The sequence below is a fragment of the Phaenicophaeus curvirostris genome, chromosome 1, assembly GCF_032191515.1.
Source record: "Phaenicophaeus curvirostris isolate KB17595 chromosome 1, BPBGC_Pcur_1.0, whole genome shotgun sequence".
NCBI classification, from domain to species: Eukaryota; Metazoa; Chordata; class Aves; order Cuculiformes; family Cuculidae; genus Phaenicophaeus; species Phaenicophaeus curvirostris.
The window spans coordinates 195116487-195135679 of NC_091392.1; the positions used below are offsets into that span (position 1 = coordinate 195116487).

General features: G+C 38.8%; 1 protein-coding gene across 5 annotated transcripts in view; it reads right to left on the bottom strand.

Annotated features, from left to right (window-relative positions):
- GRM5 (glutamate metabotropic receptor 5) overlaps nucleotides 1-19193 on the bottom strand; it is a 262379-nt gene that overhangs the window by 20464 nt on the left and 222722 nt on the right. For all 5 annotated transcript variants that reach the window (XM_069883330.1, XM_069883331.1, XM_069883334.1 and 2 more), the window contains 3 exons: nucleotides 16462-16630; nucleotides 13766-13892; nucleotides 2934-3873 (listed from right to left, as the gene is read on the bottom strand). In XM_069883330.1, coding sequence (XP_069739431.1) covers nucleotides 2934-3873; nucleotides 13766-13892; nucleotides 16462-16630 — 1236 coding nt within the window. The remainder of the gene's footprint in view (nucleotides 1-2933; nucleotides 3874-13765; nucleotides 13893-16461; nucleotides 16631-19193) is intronic.

The following is a 19193-nucleotide window of genomic DNA, read 5'->3' on the forward strand; positions in this document are numbered from 1 at the left end:
TATGTCAGTGTGCGAAGATTAATTCCAACACATATCCACAGCTTGCCTGAGTTTTATTAATTGAAGAATACCCTGTGCAAAAAGTCACTTAGGACTCTAACAGATGCACTGCTTTTTTTAGGCAAAACCAGTCTTGTTATCTGTCATTTTGCAGCTGATGTGAAAGCTCTGAATGATGCACTGGCATTATCTGTTTGACAATGATTTGATGCAATACTATGCTGTGCTATAAATTAGTGTCAGAAAGCAAAACATTAATGACAGAGGCCCCTCTATGCACTGGTGACTTAAATAGCATGTTTCTTTAAAATTCAGCAGTGACTCACTCATTTTAAATAAAACCCCTCTGAGCTATTTAAATAATGCCATGTAGCTCTTGGACATATTTCCTTTGATTCTGGGTGTTTCAGTGTTTACTTGAATAACTCTCCAAACCAGTTTTTGAGCATTGTCCTGAATAATACCTTGAAACCTATTACTTTGTGCAACAAAATTTTTTTCAATAAATGTTTGAATATTAAGTAAAATGGATGGACTCTGCTTGCTTGTGCTCAAACAGAATGGAAGCTGAAAGTGGTTTTCTGTTCTTTCTTGGAGATGATATCAGACGTAGATGAAGTCCTGAGCAGCATTTTAAATTTCTCAGTAGATTTCAGTTTTCATTTCTTTCATGCAAACAAATAAGCATTGATTAGAGTGAATTTCCAGTGATCAATGAAGTCAATTTGCTCTTGGATTCCCAAGCCCTTCAGGCACACATTGACAGAGCACTGCTAAGCTCAGTGGTGTCATCACAGTTTAACCAGCTAAGGATTCAGACACATGCGCTTAGAAGTGTTGTTTTTGTTGCAGATTTAAGTGTTGATGAACACCACTGATGACATGGACATTTTTCTCTGTTTCACATGAAATTTCTAGTTCTTTGTAGCTAGGTAACCATGTCAATATATCATCTTTGTGCTGCCTTCTGCATTCCTATACACGCATATTGGGCATTCTCAATGCTCTTCAGGATTGAAAACATTTCCAAGGCAGTTGTTGAAAATGAAGTTGCTGTAGATGATGGTCTATTTTGTTCTGCAAGTAAGTCTTTACTGCAAGTGCTATCTACACATTGAATGATATAAAGAACTGGAAATAGAATCCTCAGAAAGAAAATGTACCTAGTCTTTTAGGATACATTCTTAGTTTTCACAACCAGACATAGATTTGAAAGCAATGTCTTTCAAAACCAGGCCTTAACAGATGACAATCAAATCCTTTCAAACCCAAGATCTTCCCATCATCTATAACTTCATTTTGTTCAGTAAAAAAGATGGCAAAAGAACTCTGCAGCAGAAGTGAGGTAATATAATAATGATCTTGAAGAGGAAGAACGCTCTCCTATCGAAGATGTATTATGAAGAATGCTTCTCTTAGCTGGCCCAGAAGTGGTTGTATGGCTTTTAACCTGAACACCTCAGGCCATTCAGGCATACAGGCAGAGGTTGTAAGAAAAGGAAATTTCAGGTAATCATCTCTTAAGCTGATAAAGGATTTATAATTTTCAAATATCATCCTACTCTACACCTGCAAATGAACTGGAATATAACATTATTAACAGATCATAAGTATAAAATATCTTGCAACAGGCTGGGCATTTCTGTACCAGTTCAAAGTCACTGAAAGGGAAGGATTAGTAATAAATTGACAGAAACAAATCATCGCTTTGACATAATCTGTCCTGTAGATATTACTCATATAATCCTCCATCAAGTCTAAACTGTGGTTCGCACAAAAATATAAGTAAAAATTGCCCTTGTTCCATGCCAAGTCCAGTTGTGAACAATGATGTGTCTCAAAATATTCATATTATCAATTCTAAAATTAACGTGTGTTCCAGTGAGGAGGAAAATCTAGCTGCTTGCCACTTCCAGTATAGACAAATATAGCTGAGGAATGACAAAACTCTTTCTCTGCACTGTCATGTAGACAGAAGTCTTTGTTTATGCCAGCAATTAAATGATCAAATCATCCCTATAGCACCCATATAAAAAGTGAAAGGAGTCAAAAGATGAAAATGAAGAACTGAGCTGGCTGCACTTCTACATGCTCTATGAAGCAAAATAGTATTTGCACTCCAGAGCTCTCCTTTCTCTTCAATGTTCACTTGAATGTTTATACACCAAACATACAAGGTGTCTTCATGATCACCAAATTCAAATAAATCCTGGCAAGAAACAAATTAATATCTCACAAGGGAATGTCTGATTGATGGCAGGAAGGGTAGCAAGAGCTGGACCTGTGAGTATCTGAATTCGATGGAGTTGGGAGGATGAATAGAGAAAAAGGTATCAAGAAAGGTAAGGAAGAGAAGATAGACGAGGACAAAAAGAAAGCAAGAAGGAAGAGATAATACAAGAAAGGAAAATCAAGAGAATAGGAGATAAAGATATGAAATAAGAGTCATATGAAGCAAATCCTCAGATGCCTGAGAGTGGTTGCTCACGATGCCGCTTTTGTTCATCACTCCACTGTGATTGTGTAGCACTAGCAGCAACCCTGTTATCTTACTGCTGTGACTAAAGGCAAAATACAGACACTATGCAATTCATCCAAGGGAAAGAAACTGTAAATGGGAGCATGCAGGACCAGGCAATCAGTTATAATCCTTCTTCTGTTGTTTTTTTCTCCTAAGGTCTTTTTTCGCTCCCTGCAATAAGTATATATTTGACATGGCTAGTACTTCCAGCCTTGTTACTGTTTGCACATTGCTCTGTCCCCTGTTTTTGCACACATTTTGACTAAATCAAACCAAAAACTATTACAGATGTTGAAGAGAGGACTTGCTCCTCTCCCAGTGCAGAGACAAAGGGAATAAATATATTTTCTTTTGTCCTTCTGCTATTAGTAACTGTCTTGCTTCCCCACACTCCCACAATAGCAAACTTTACCTAAGGGTTTCACCAGATGATCCTCTTCTTTTCCACAGGTTTACCAGGCTGCTTGAGCGGCTTGCAGCTGAAGATGATTTTCCATCCCCTACATGCATACGAACCACAGTCGACGTGGTGAATGCGCTGCGTACATTCCTTTCAGGCTTAGCAAGGATGATATAGACCTTGGGCACAAACATACAGCCAAGGGCCACCGTGGCACTCAGACTCACTGAGAAACACATGGTGATAATCTTGTAGTTACTTCCAAAATATATTGGCACAAAAGCCAGCCAAATGATGCAGGTGGTATACATTGTAAAGGCAATGTATTTCGCTTCATTGAAATTAGCTGGAACATTTCTTGTTTTAAATGCATAAAAGGTACAACTCAAAATTAATAATCCATTGTATCCAAGGGGAGTTACAACACCCAAGTTGGTGGTGTTACAAATCAGATAGACTTCTCGGATGCTTGGGTAATCATGCATTATGTCTGGTGGCTCCATTATAAAGAGGGCAACAATTATGCCTAATTGTATACATATCAAGATAAATGCAATAACCAGCTGGGCGCAGGCACTCATAAACCTAGGTTTCTTTGTACAAATTTTCTTCTTGCTGCCAGCCAGGATTCTTGCAATGCGGTTGGTTTTAGTTACTAGAGCAGAATAACTCATAGCTGGGGAGAGGCCGATGCCAATTCGTTGAAGATAACAGTAAATCTGTTGAGGTTTTGCAATGAGACAGAAAGTGCACAAGTAACCCAAGCAGATGCCAGCTAGAATGATGTAGCAAAGTTCTCGGCTGGATGATTTGACCACCGGAGTATCACGGTACATTATGAATATAGCTGTAACAAACAAGGTGGCCAGCAGACCCAGACATGCAAAAACAACTGCTGCAATTGGTTCTGGATCACCCCATCTGAGATACTGGACTGGTATGAGGTCACAACCTGCAGGAAAAAAAAGGAAAAAAGAAGGTAAACAGAAGTATGTAGGAGTGAGATTCTTTAATGATATTGTTACAGGTTTTCCTGATGTTTCTCCTCTTTTTCTCTTTCAGGAAGGTGCCATTATAATGAATGTGGGCTAAGATTATATTAATATAATGGTGCAATAAACACTTTTCAGTGACAATTTATTTCATAAATACAGTTTACTGGAGTATGGCATGATGATTGGCCGAGCTGATTAAGATAAGTCACCTCTGATCTTAAAGGAATTTTCCTTTTAAATACTTTTAAATATAGTAATTTATGAACAGATATTGGAATCTGTCTGCATATCATATGCACTTAAAGGACCAGATGTCAATCCTACTAGTTCTATTGTACACTATGAAAGATATTGGTACCTGTTTAATGATTATGGAGATTATTCTTAGAGATTCTACCTCCCAAGAAACAGAGCGCTTCTTTCTCAGATGTGCTGCCTTTTTTCTAACAAAAATTTTCTGGGATCAGAGCTAGAGATGATAATTAATCTGGAATGGCACCCTCTGATCACTTCTTTATCTGTCATTCATTGTTCTGAGACTTCTGAGAAATTAAAGCCTCATCTAACTCATGAAATCAAACTGAAGTCAATAAATTATTGCCACAGCTGAATTAAAACAGTGCAACCCCCTCTAAGGACACTTATTATTCAGTTTATGTTTTAATAAGTCACTCTATAAACGCATGACATAGACAAAGCAGCTTGTCATTCTACAGTTTGCAGATCAGTGGACAGGAATAAAAGTTGGCAAAAAAACTTGTTACTGGTATCCCTCCTCCACCCCTACTTTCTTTTTTCACTGCCAAGCTTATATAGTTCCTGAAGCCAAAAGGAATAAGAGGGGAGAACCTTGACACTCTGGAGTGCAATTTCCTGACAATAGAAGACTTGCTGGCACTGCCAGCTAGGGCAAGACTGTTGGGAGGAGATGATGGAGAGGAGGAAATGCAACTAAAAACTTTTATTTCCGCTATACTTGTATTAAGCTTGATTGAAAAATCTAAATGACATCAAAATGTAGGTTTGTTGTTATCATGTTACTATCTTCTGGCTAGGTCAGATAAAAGAATGTCATCCTGACTTGGGGTGAGTGGCAGCAAGGTACTTCTGCCTGTGAAGGTAGAACAATGGCTGTATTTTCAGCAATCAGGATAATCAACATTGTCTGATGGGCATCTGGATGCCAAGCAATCCAAGGTAATTAGGGAACTTGGGACTTCAATGACTTGCTGAACAGGAGTAAAGGCAGACATCAGGGCTGTAATATGGGGAATTATGCATGCAAGATCTACTCTTTGCCTTTGCCTTTTCTTTGCTTTCAGTGGAGCTTAAAGTTTTTTCCAAAGCTTCACTGATATTCTCAGTATTCAAAATTATTACATGAAATTATTTTGGTAGATACTTGGTTTAGCTCCTTTCTTCTTCCAGTATTTCTCTATTCTGCATGTCTAGATATAGACATAGATATATACTACAAAAAATCTATCTACTGTCTATAGTACATAGATTCAGAATATAAAAGCTATAAATTTTGCAGTACCGTGGTATACTTAACTGATTGTGTCACAGAGCTACAAGACAGATAGTTCTATATTCTTGCAGAAAATCAGGATTAGGGTAAACAATTTATTACTATGTCTTAATGTAACAAAGACATTCATATTTTTACAAAACACTCTCATAGCATTAGTTGATGATACCTGTGTGACTCCTGTTGGTTTTACTTACTCAGTGTGGGGAAGACACAGTATATCACCCTGACTTTCATCTGACTTCATCAAGATTAATGTAGCGTAGGAATCATACAATTAAAATCAATGTTTATACCAGTCAGACTGATATAAGAAGAATGAAATCTAGAAAACATACTCTGTTATGTTCAGATATCCTCATGTGGGTTTTTTTCCAAAAAAAGGTTTTATAAGTAAGTGACCTCTAAATCTATCTCTGATTTTGCCCAAATTTGATTTTTTTTGGGGGGTGGAGGAGTGGTGTTGGGCAGGAATGCTGACAGTTTCTAGCACTAGTGTATGGTTTTGGACTGGAAATTTGAAGAGAAAAGGTCTTTATCTGACATCTGGCCTTTACATGCAGACAGTGATATATGGGCTAAGTTTTGCTTAGATTTTAGTGTTGTGGGAGAGGTGAATTATAACCAAGCATTTCTCATTATCTTCAGGCTATTTCATGCCTTCCTTGCTTTATTACTCTTCTTACATTCTCTTAATAAAATACCTGGAAAAGAGTTGAAAACTTGTCCCATTTCCCCCGTCTCCTCATCACTGGGTATACTTTACAAGGAAAATATTAAACTGTGCAATGACTTATTCCTCAATAAAGATTTAAGGACTGGATAGTCTTCATAAAACAATGATTGGTGAGGTGTTTGTATAATGGCTTTGCAGCTAATGGTTTCTGACAACGGCAGTTTGCAGAAAGAGGCAGCTAGTTCAACTAAAACAAATATGGAGAAACAGCACTATGAGTGTTCAGGTTAGGTTATGTCCAGGACTACATGCAGGCAAAGGCTGAAAAATGCTAACGCAAGAAGAACTACATCCTGTCCCCTAAATATGTTTATGCTCAATGGTCAATTGGACAAGATCCTGCCCAACAGTCCGCCTCTTCCGCTTCATCAGCATCTCAAAGCACCTGGCAAGTCTTCTTTTCTGACTGGCTCAGAAACTCCAGGTGGAACAGAGCCAGCAGCCTTGTCTTGTGGCCCCTGCAGTGCGCTGAGGCAATCTTTGGCTTGTGTAAAGGCTGTTAGGATCGAGTCCAATTTGGAGCATGTGTACAGTTGTTCTGCTCTGTGTTCAAGAGTGCAGTGCTTCTGGGACCAGAGCCCCAGTAAAATTGTTGTAAAACTGCCTCTCTGCTGCTCTGATCAGAAACGCATTTGACTTCCTGGGAAAAGAATTTCTGAAAGCAGCATCAAAAATCACCAGCAAATTACAGATCACATGTAAAGATTTTGTGGGGGAAAAATATTTGTTTTGGAAAAACACGTGGCTGCTTGAGGGATGGGATAAATTGTGTCACAAATGAGGACGGGAGAGTTCTTGAAGGCTTGACCACTGCCACATAGGTGTATTAGTGCCTTGCACTCTCTTTATAGAGATAAATGTGACACTTACTTCTGGTCTTTCGTATTAGCTCATCTGCAAGAAGTTCACAGACATGAGGCATTATATTATAGTCCATATTTTTGGGGATATGATCATGACAATGTTTTAATTTGTTATGATAACCTTGACACCTAAAAGATCTTACCATGCCTCCAGCATCTATAAAACATTATTAGCTTAGTATGAAAATCCCTTTCATTGTGGGCAATATAAAATATGTAATTAAACTTGTTCCAAAGGTAAATGTGACAGACTAAGACTTGTGATTAGGATGCACTCTGGGTAGGGAATTTACTGAAATCTCTTAAGTCAACATCACGAGGCAAAACTCGCTGAATCTGCACATGGACACTAAACCTGGCAGAAAATTACTGCTGGTTTAGTGAGTCCAAAATATTTTCCAGTGGGATTTGGCATCCTGGGCAGTGAGTTAAACCCCTTGACAAAAGACTTGGCTTTCTTGGCTTTCTTAGTCCCTTTGAAGGACAGCAGGTGTCCAAACACGAAGACTGAAACCTTAACAACCTAAGCACATCTTAGTTGTGAAGGAATTTCTCCAGATAGGACTTAGCACACATTATTCAAAATGTATTGATTTCATAGAATCATAGAATCATAGAATAACCAGGTTGGAAGAGGCCCACCGGATCATCAGGTCCAACCATTCCTATCATGTTCTTATATATATCAGTTCTTCTGAATATTTTGCTATTTGCAATTCCAAAAGATGGGAGATGCAAACATGTGGGGGTCAGAATAAAAATCTACAAGAAGTTGGCAGAGTAGCTTTTATAATATGCTTATTAATTATTTATTCTAATTAATCCCTGAATTGTTACCCAAACTGACAATGCAAATGTGAGGATCACACTCTGCAAAATTTCATGTGAGAAAGCAGATCTGTGACCTCCACATGGAATATGGACCAACTGAATTGACAGAGGACATCTTTAATATGTTGTTACTAAGTTCTGGTAGTTATGATAAATTGTTATAGTCACCTATCCTTGTACTGTTCTGGTGGGACCTTTCACAGTTGCTACAATTGCAGAGGTGACCATGTACTGGCTTTTTAGGGACTACAGTTACCAGGCTGGCACACTGACTGAAACAATCAGCGAAGATGGGTTTGCACAGTTAGTAGATGCAGCTGAGGTCTGTTTATTCTGCTACCTCTGCAGGGTAGGAGTTAGGATCTACGTCTTAAACTGTGAAAGCTGGGGCACCTGTAATTCAGGAACTGAATTCCCTAGTAACTCAAATATACTGATTTAGCTGTGCGCTGCAGTAAAAGGCAAGACCATGGATCTTAGAACAATACATTAAAGTTACTCTGTGACCACATGGGGAATGATTTCTTAATTACACAAATGTGCAGAATGACTGGAACAACTGATGAATTGCAGCAGCTGGGTCTATCCTTATGTTAGCTTTAATGCTTTGATTTAAGTTTCACCAAGAAATGTTGGCTCCATGTGTTATAAATGTTTTGTTCAGAATATGTCATGTTCAGCAAACTTTCCGTAATGTGAGGCACAATTACAAGTGGATCCTTCTGGCTTTATTGGCAAGTCCTCCTTCATCCAGTCCAGGAGCCTCCAAGAGCTGTTTGTTGAGCTCAGTATTCTTGAACCAGCTCACTTGAGCCTTAAGCGCGATGCAGCTTATGCTGGAGATATGGGTTGTAAATGAACTGGAATATGAAGTCTGCACCTTACCTGGAATAAGCAACTGGGGGAAGAAAATTCTACAAACCCAACAAGAGAGGGGAGAATATGACAGCCAGAGTTCATAATATTGCCACCTGAAGCGTTTACTCATGCTCATGTACTTTCTCCAAGAGGCAGATATGAGAAAGAAAAATACAGGGCATAGAAAATCAGGATGAAAGTCAGACTTTATCTCTGCTGTGATGTGCATTTATAAAACTAGAAAAAACCAGATAAAATTTATGCCCTTCTACCCTCCGTCTGAATTACAGCCCTACCAATTATGGTCAAAACCAAGATCCTAGTAATGTTTCAGCAGAAAAATCAATGTCAGCACAGGCTAAATTGTGTTCTGCCTCTTGCTCACAACTGTCAGACAACTGCTGAAATTACCAATGGCTGTTACTATATTGCAAGCAACAGTACAAGAAAGCAGTTTTATGGCAACAAGCAGATACCATTTGAAAGTGTTTCAGGCAAGGTATAAATGATTTTTTTTTTTTCTTGCAGAGGGTAGGGTCCAGTCTTATGAGACACCTAAGCCCCAGACCCCTGTGGCTTCTGTCACAGCCCAGATCTGCACACTGCCAAAAGAGTGACCCAGCACTTGTGGGGATCCACCAAGCTTCAATGTCAGGCATTGCCCCTGCCTTCAGCTCCATGAGTGGCTTTCATGAGCCCCAGCCATGAACTGTTCCAAATGGTGCCCAGAGCCAAGACAGCAGCGGCTCCTCATACTGCCTGTCTTCTGCAGCACTCGCTGACAGCACAAGCAATGACCTCAGGATGAGGGGTGCAGTCATCCTCACTTCTCAGTGGGGAATCCAGATCGGAACAAGCTGAATGGGGTGCAGCATCAGTGTTGTCAGAATCCTTTAAAACAGCTGTTGCATCTCCTAGAGGTGGGGTTCCCTTTTTTGCAGCCCTTTCCATTCAAGGATAGTTCAGCTCATATCTGCTACTTTCAGACAGGCAGACAAGATCATAATGCCCCTATCCTGGGTTTACTGTACCTTATTCAGTAAAATCATTTTTGTAACTATAGTAAAATATATATATTTCTTCTATTTAGCTTTATCTACTAGAGTTAAAAAATATTTCAAGAGCCTTGAAATATTCCATCTCCTATTTTAATTGTAATCCAATTAATAAAGTATATAGAGAATGACAAAAATGTCAATACACCCTGGAGATAGAACAAGTGTTGCTGAAATTATAATAATATAATCTACTTTCCCTGCAGTCTCCAAGGCCACTAGACAAAATTTTGTTTCTGTTATTGTTATATGTTGTTCTTGAATAACAGAAAAAGAATAATTGCCTCTTTCCCACTTCAAAAATGTCCTCAAACGCTAGTGGTGCCTGAACCAAGATGTTCCAACCTCCACTGAAAACGTTCTGAGGTACTGAACAGAACTTGTCTGGTCTTTCCAAGGCACCCTTTCTGAAAGCAGAAGACCATGTCCTCAAAATCACTTGGGTTTCTGAAGAATCAGAAAGCCATTCTCATTAAGCTCCAGAAAACCTCATTTCATTTTGGTTTGGTCCTGAGTGGGCATAAAACCCCTTTGTTTGCATCTAAACATGCCTGGCATCTATTTATCTCCTCTCCACTGTGAATACTATGCGAAGAAGGGCTTTGAGAAGTAGTGGTGGGCTTGGCACGTACTTCTGTACTTACATCCATGAGTTCATCCTGCTGTCATTGAGTATGTGGCTGAGCCACATTGTCCACACAAATATATGTGCTATAGTGGTGCTGTAATGTATGGATGTTGTTGATGCAATACATGGGGAAGGAGGGGAGCTACAGTAGATTTGAAAGCATGTCTTGATTCTAAAACAGGAAGAAGTAAATGAATTGGGGTGCATGTTTGGATGGTACAGATAAACTTGGAGAAGCCTAGTCCGTGGGGAATGATATATCCATAAGCAACAAAACTGAAATTTGTGAGGAAGTATAATATGGGTGGTTAAATATTCCCTTTCTTCCTTCAGCTTCACTTCTAGATGGACAAACTCTTCCTTCTACTTTCCCACTACCTTTGGACTTTCTCTACCTTTGTGTACTTCAGTCCAACGTCTTTTCTTGTTCTGAGAATAACTTTGTTTTCCTACACATATTCATCCCTTATGCCTCCTCCCCTTCTGCATCTGAATTTTGATATTCCACAAGAGACTGAAAAAAACCCATTAATTTCTCTTCCTTTCTGTGAACTACGTCCCTGCCATTACACAGTTTTGTTTAACAGCTTGTGGCACAAAGCTGATGCTGATCACTGAGCATAAGAAAGATGGAAAGGATTCAAAAATGTTTTTATCCAGGTTCAGATCCCTGGCAAAAAGTGAGATGCATATCTACACTGAAAGCGTTTTCAAATGTATGGCTGATACATTTACAGACTCTCCTATGAAGGTGATCAAGAATTATTCCAATGAGGTTTTTATATATGTAGCCTTCTGGAGCTAACATTACTTAATATATGGCTCTATCAAGCAGCAAAGAGTCATACACTGCTGCAGTATCAGATGTAGGGACATTTCAAGGAGACTGGTGCATGCTTTATAAAAGTGAAAGAAAAATTCCTTACCAGAAAACAAAATACATCTCCCTCTCCTTACTGTTAATTCACATTTATTACTAAATCTCATGTTGTAAACAAGATTAAGAGGCATTTTTTATAAACTGCAAAAGTTGGGACTATAAATAACAGCATTAAAAATACAACTCAATATATTTTATGGATCACTTGGGATCAGACTTTTTAAAATCTCAGTTTGATACAAAGCTAAATAAGACAAGATCTAGCTATCATATGAATAGTAAGTCTGGAGGGACCACGCAGCTCTGAAGCAATGATGAGGAGTGTCCTGGTACCAGCATTGCATTATGTATCACTCTGCACATGGAGGCCAAGAGTGGGTTCAGTTACCAAACAGTGCCTGCTGAATTTATGCCTCGCTGGGGAACAAGGGTTAGATCTTCTGAGGAGCATTGCCTGGCACTGATGTTGAGGGGTTATTTTGTGTGAATATTGTCTTTGACCCTTATAAAGGAATAAAACAGAATTCTAAAGCCAGATGAATGGTTTGCAAAATGAAGCAGCTTGTGTAACACACAAAGCAGTTGGCTTAACCAGAAAGGCAATCACTCTCCTTTAAAACAATCAGAGATGGGTGAAAAATCATCGACTCATCCTACAACAGCTTTTGAGGTGCAACCCCATCCTGCTTTTCCATCCTGTAGGCAAAATATGAGTTTCAGTGCGTAAATCCTCCCACAAGCCCAAGACATGGAGATCTGCATGACCTGGGGAGCCAGCTCAAAGCACAGAGCCTGAAGGCTAACCTGGTGGCTGTTTGCTCCACTTTATCTTACATATGGTGTTTACAGGATAATTACTTGAACTTCACCAGGTCAACAGGAAGTTCCCATCACTGGTGTTTCAGAAGTGGATTCTCTGTTGGTCCAGTGAGGCACTTGGAGCAAGTTCCCTTCTAACTGGCTTTTCCTAACAGTTGTTTCTCAGCTAATACACATTGTGTAAAACCTCTGGTGCTTCCTGAGAGATGTGAGCTGGGATCTGTAGCTTCTCAGATAAGACCCTCCGTGGTTGAAGATTTGACCATTTGCACTAGCTGACCTTCATAAACTGACCAGCCTGATGTGGTGGCCTGGTCCCTGCAATGTAGACTTTGAAGGCTTCTGGATTGTCCAGCTAGGATGTGAACCTGAGCTTATACTACACCCTCTGGGGGACATGTGGAGTCAGGTCACTCTTTCTCCCCTTCCCATTCTCCTGCCATGAGAAAGCTTTCTCTGGCTTTGCTGCTTGTTTGCTGGGTATCCAGGGAGGCAGGGCTGAGAGAGTGGGGCTGAAGAAGCACTTGCAAATCCATTTTATTGCTATTTCAGTTTTCTCAATTAAAAGTTTATTTTCAAGGGAAGTTTCGTGTTTGACATTTTCTGAAAAATACCCCATCAGTTTCATGGCTGAATGATACTTTTTCAGCAATTAGATAATCTAGTTCATATATTACAGTAATGCAGCATTCTTTACCAGGAAAGAATTAACTTTATATGTAAAAAATTGTCTATAGGCTAAGCCTTGCCTGACACTCTTCCACTTTTTTAAATTCATCCAGCAAACTGTTTTCCCTTTTCCTTATCTCTCTTTCACCTCAAAACATTCTTTCCTCATCCACAGAAATTATACACAATTCAAGGCTGTGAGCTCTTCTGGAAAAAAAAACCAAACAACTATCTCTTCTCCTTTTGTCTATACGGAGCCTGGCACAATGTGAACCCGATCCCTGAATAGCATTTTGAAGTGGTGTGTGCTCTGAGCATTTGAATACCTGAATTCTGTTTGCTAGTCGTAAAGAGCAGAGGCTGTGAGATGCAAGTGTCAGAGCAATTTATCACTAAAGTAGCCAAATTGGTATTCTGCAAGAGCACAGAGATTTACCCCATGACAAGGAGAACATGAACCCTGTATTCCAGCAGACTCTGCAATGAGCAGAAGACTAACACAAACCTATGTCTGTTTGGAGCAATCGTGCATTTGGCAGCAGTAAGGTTTTCAGAATTAAAAAAAGGAAGTATTGCACAAGTCTTCCATTCTTGCTTGAAAGGAAAATAAAATTCTAAAATTAGACCTCCCTCAATAATTTCTCTGATAAGGACTTAATTCCTTTATGTGTTTGGCAAAGGAAAACATCTGCACCAGCAGCTAGAAGTTAGGACAGGGTTGAATGCAAAACTAGGACTGTTCTTTTATTTCTAAATCTAGTAACTCAAGTCTTTAGAAAACAGCTGAATTACACTAATGATTCCTGGATCAGATTGAGGTTAGAAGATGAATATCAACCTTCGTTCAAATTTCAGATTTATCCCCAGGTTCAGTCTGACTGAAACAATCCTCATACTCACTTGTATCTGGCATTTGTTTCTTCAGCTCAACAGATGAACATTTTCATTGACAGCATAAGCACAGCCACAACTCATTTACCTGTGAGGTCGTCGTTGGGCCAGGAGCCGAGCTGGCAGGCTTTGCATGTGTATTCATCAGATACATATTCATTCTCTTTACAAGGAGTGCAGGTCCAACAGCAACTCACTTCTCCTTTACGGATCACCTGTGACAAAATTTGACATTTGGTTTAGCAGCATAAATATAAATTCATGGTGCCTTGTTTGCTAATACAGTTTTTTACTATTTTTATTTCCCTAGAGTTCTTTTAATTTTCTTAGAGTGCTTTTCTTAAAAATATCATTTTACAGGTAGCTACTTCTCATAATGTTTGTTTATACAAAATATGACACAAATTCTCAGTTTTCCCACCATATCTAGACAAGAAGAAAGAAACCATCAATCCCACAGAAGGTCAAGTTGAGGTACAGAATGACAGTAAGATGTTTTATCCCCTCTTGAAGTTAACAAAACTCAGAATTTCATAGACAGCAATGTGCGTACAGTACGCGATACTAAAACCATATAATTCACTCCATTGTGGTCCATGTAGGGAATCATGTCAATAGTGTTATTTCTATAAATGTTCATTACTCAAAGGTTTCCGGGTCATAATTTTTCATCCAACTGTGGGTGATGTGTTAAAACTGATTTTTCACAGACATGAAACTGGACATGTCTTTTTCAGAATTCTTCAGCTACTGCATATCTAATTAACATTTAAGAGTGAGAATGTTATCTTTATCCATTTTAACATTTGACTTGATTTCTTTTTTTTTAAATTTGCTCCCAAATGTTATTGCATGCTCATGACTGAGAAGTGGATTTCTAAATATCCTTGTTTATCATCTCTGGGCACTGAAAACATCTGTATTTCTTGTCAGTATGTCTTTCGTTTGAAATAGAATGTTCCTGGTTTCTCTGTTCTTCCCAAACAATTTATAAGTGAATATTCCCAATTATAGCATAAGAGTCAGGTTGACTTATGTGTCTTTTTCAAGAGTGAATTTACAAGATGGCTTCAAAACTAGGTGTCTTTATTGACTTTTTAACAAATAAAATGTAAAAAAATGTTTCAAATTCCTGCATAACAATTCAGGCCCACATAATTCTGAAGGAAAACCACCATGGAGCTTGGCAGGGTTAAGCTTTTCCCATCATCTATGAAGACTGGGAAGATAAAGGGCTGCGAAGTAAACTTCGAGATTTATAATCAGTAGCATAGAGGATAATTCAGACGCTGGACTTCAAGCATGTATCTAAATGTGCGATGAATTGTACTGGAGAATCCTCTTGGGAGAATTCCCAAGAACGTGGCAGGAGGTGGAAAGAGACTGTGTTAACGGAGATCACAAGATACTTCCCAATACCTGTGTTGTAGCAACAGATCATAAACAAATTCAGAGGTTCCCTGTTCTGAAGTTATTATTTGTTTGTCTGTCTCCACTTTCTGACATATGTGACTTTATGGCTAAAGCAGCCTAACATCATAGCCCTCTTTAGTTAGATGGGAGTAGTTCATCCCATGTTACTTTATATATCTGCACAAGGTATGTTCTCACCTGAACCAATTGTCCTGGCTGGGTGCCTCTTACTATCAGTGAAGAGAAAAAAGTGTTTCTACATCAAAATTTATTTTACCTGTTTTCAAAACCTACAAAAGCATGAGATGACTCTTGATCTGGAATAATACACGTATTTCCAATGACTAAAAGGAAAGTTCAGAAATCTCATATAACTATATGCCTACAGTGAAGACATATACATTAGGTCTGATGAAACTCGTTTATTGACTCTGCCAAAGACCAGTTAGTGAATAAAATTGGTGGCTGTGTCCTAAATCTGGAAAACTCAGATTGAAGGTATTCACTTTGTGTTGCAGAGCATGATCGGTCTCCCATCAGTCCCTCCCTATAGATGCTTCCCAGTTTTGCAGACATGCCATGTCAACACAGGAGAAAAGTGATCCAGCTTCCAGTCAGACATGTCAGAATTTACAGCTGCTTTTTGTCAGTCTGAGCCACTCTGTTGTCCATGCCCATCTCCTTTGTCCACAGTGTTTTATATAAATGACTGCAAGGTAAGATAAAGACTTGCAGTATTTTAACTGTGCTGAAGTAAATATTGTGGGAAGCTCAAGGATAACATATGATGGATTCATCCACCCTCTTTACTTACTGCATCATGGCAAGAGAGGAAGAAAGAATCAAAAATCTGGGAAATAAAGATACAATCAAACAGATAAGATTAAAAAAAAAAAAACACAAACCCCCAAAAAAACAACAAAACCAACAGCTTATATTTCCTGAAGTTCTAAGTAGCAGTAGTTATAGATGTTCTCTGATGATACTACAGACTTAAGTTATGGGAAATTATGTTCCAGTTTAGATGTCTCTGTCTAGCACTAAATTAGTAGCAATTATTATTTATAATTTGCCTGCAATTGTACTTACAAGTCCCAGGCAGATGCTGTGAAACTATGCAGAAAAAAACCCTGAACAACATCTGTTCTGGAGTGTTTGGACTATAAATATAAAAAGCCAGGAGTTCAGAGATATATAAGTACAAGTAAATAGCAAATCATGAAAACAGTGAGATGACTATGATACAAATTAGAACTAGACACTTAAGTCTGCATATTTTAATTAAGTTGTGAGATACTGAGTCCATGTGAGAGTCAGGAAAATCTTGCTTTCAAAAGGCTATGCATTCTACATGACTGAGAAAATATTTACCTTTATCTGGCCTTTTTCGCAGGGTTCACTGCACACTGATCTGATGATATTATTTTTCTCTGACCATATTTCATCATCATCCATTTTCAGCTCACCGTTGTCCCAGCTGCCAACATTGATATAGTCAAAGTAGTCCTTCCCCATTTTCTTAAAATTCATGATTTCATATCTTTAGAAACATAAATGGGAGACATAGCTGAGTTGAGAAGAATGTCATTAAGTATTTCACATTTAAAAAAGCACTTTCTGTGCTGTAAGTCCACAAGATGCAATTTGGTGTGGAACCCAGAGAGGTACCAGGCACCACTCTGCATGCACAGACACTTGGACTGTAGGACTTGCTGGAGGCTTCAGGAAGATGAGGAGACTGACTACACCTTGTATTCCAGGCATAATTCTTTTTTTGAAGAATGAAGCAGATGCGTGCCTTTTTTCCATTTACAGCACTGCAGCAACAAATGCTATTCTCTCCCATCTGTACAACCTCCTTCGTTTTTATATAATTCCTCAGTGGTCAGAACACATTTAATTACTTGCACAATATGGTATGGAAGGAAAAAAGTATTTGTACCTCAGTCCTAGGCTACTTTTAGGTCAGAATACCTCATCATCTGGGAACAGAAGTGTCAAGAGCAGAGCTAGAGCTCATCAGAGTTTTCAGGTTCATGTTCCTCTTCCTCCTACTTTCATTTTTAGCTCCCACAGAGTCCTACAGAAAGCCTGTGGAGCCACGTAGGACTCACTAACCTCCAATTGACATGCTGAACACCAAGCTACCTTTCTGCCTGGCAGGATAGTTCTTTTAGCATTTATTTGTGAGACATGCTTGGAAAGTTGAGCAACTGCTGAAGTGGTTGTCATGCTTTTCTTTACCTCCTCTTTAATGGGTTCTGCAGCAATCTGACTAATTAGTATGGAATTCACTGGTGGAAAATAAGCAAATTATATAGACTGAGAAGATTAACACAATCATAGGTTTAAAAAAACCTTCTAGCAGCAGGCACAAAATTACACCTAAATGGAAAGCATGCAGACAGGATTGTATTGAGTGGCACTGTCAGAGTGTAACTTGAGAAATCTGATGTATAGATAAATAAAAGAACCAGTACATTAAATCTATTAAATATGACACTGATGTGTTTCTCTTAAGTTTTGAGTAAACACTTTTAAGACTGACAAGCAGTAGCCACACAATATCAATTTTTTTCTTGAGGCTAACTGAAAAAATAAATTATGGTAAAACCCTTCTGTGGTATTCTTCATCCATGTATCTCAGAACACATTGCAACAGGAAACAGGGTTTAACTGTCGCAGTGGAGAAATTATGGCAGCAATTCAAATGCCAAAATCACACATAGGTGAGGATTAAGTCTGCAAGCAACTTGTGAAAGAAAGTGAAAGTGGAAACTAACTGGTTGGACAATATATTTCCTATATCATATGAGTCTTAAGTCTTTACAAGAGAAGATGACACAGGTAGGAAGAAAAATTTATGACACTCATGGATTTTGGAATATTTCACTCGCTGTCTGTATAAGGAAAGAAATGTCCATAGCTTTGAGAATGAGCTCATCTGACTTGGATGTATGAATGCCAGACTGACACAAATAAACTGACTGCAGGTAATATACACACCCCCCCACACACATAAACAGGCCTTTATGCACAGTCAGAACACAAGATTTTTTTTCTGAGTTTCACGTACACAGTAACAGTCTGTTGAAGTATTAAACAAAATAACCAAAAAGTTAGCCAGAAGCCACTCTGGGGTCTTTTGTCAGCATTGTCAGGGCATTGTAACACTCCTTTGAGTATTGGTTTATTAAAGCTGCCATTTCAGACTTTTATGGGCAGAAAAACAAAAGTACTGCCATATCTTAAGAGACCACAGGAAATAAAACAATTATTCCTCTGGTAGTAATTCCATGCAAATACCCAAATGGAAACACTAGAAAAGAAACATGACAAATTAAATAAACTATTGCCTCAATATCTTGTGTCTCTTGTGAGTCCTCTGTGGAGAACAACATCGGTGGACAGATAGTAATAGCCAAACTCAGCAAGTCCATTGCTATAGTGGACTTTCCCAAGTCACTGGTTCCCTAGAGCTTCTTTGAGGTGCCATGGGAACAGTTTGCCACTTTAGGACTGGAGAGACCAGATGGTGCAATAGCACATTTCCAGCAGTGCCCTAATCACAGTGCAAAACACTTGCTTCAGAACAAAAGTGCTGTGAAGTTGCTGAAAATCCATATTCTGTTGGTAGCACAGCCAATACATCAGCATATTGTGTTTCCTGACTGTGTTGCCTTCCCAATTTGCCCCATGGAGTTTCAGTGGTATTTACAGGTAACAAAAAATCATGGCTGTTCCTTTCATAGTAATTTGTTTTTTTCCTCTCTTCTGTCTCACCTAAAACAAGCCCTCCACTAAACTGTCTGTCTGCTTAAAGCTCAATGTAGACAAAAAGGACTTTGGAATAGGGCCAGGATTCAAAGCATTTTGTGGGATTAATCATCTGTTGTATAATATCAAAACTCTTTTGCTATACATCAAAAATCCTGAGCTATCTAGGTCAGAAAGGCTTTTTATGTTCTCATTTCCTGCTTAACACTACCACCACGGTACAGCTGTGGGGATTTATTTTTCCATTTTACAAAGTGAGGATGTAGCTATCAACACAAGTGAACAGGGTGGATGAGTTGTTCCAATATGACTCCAACGTCTCCTAG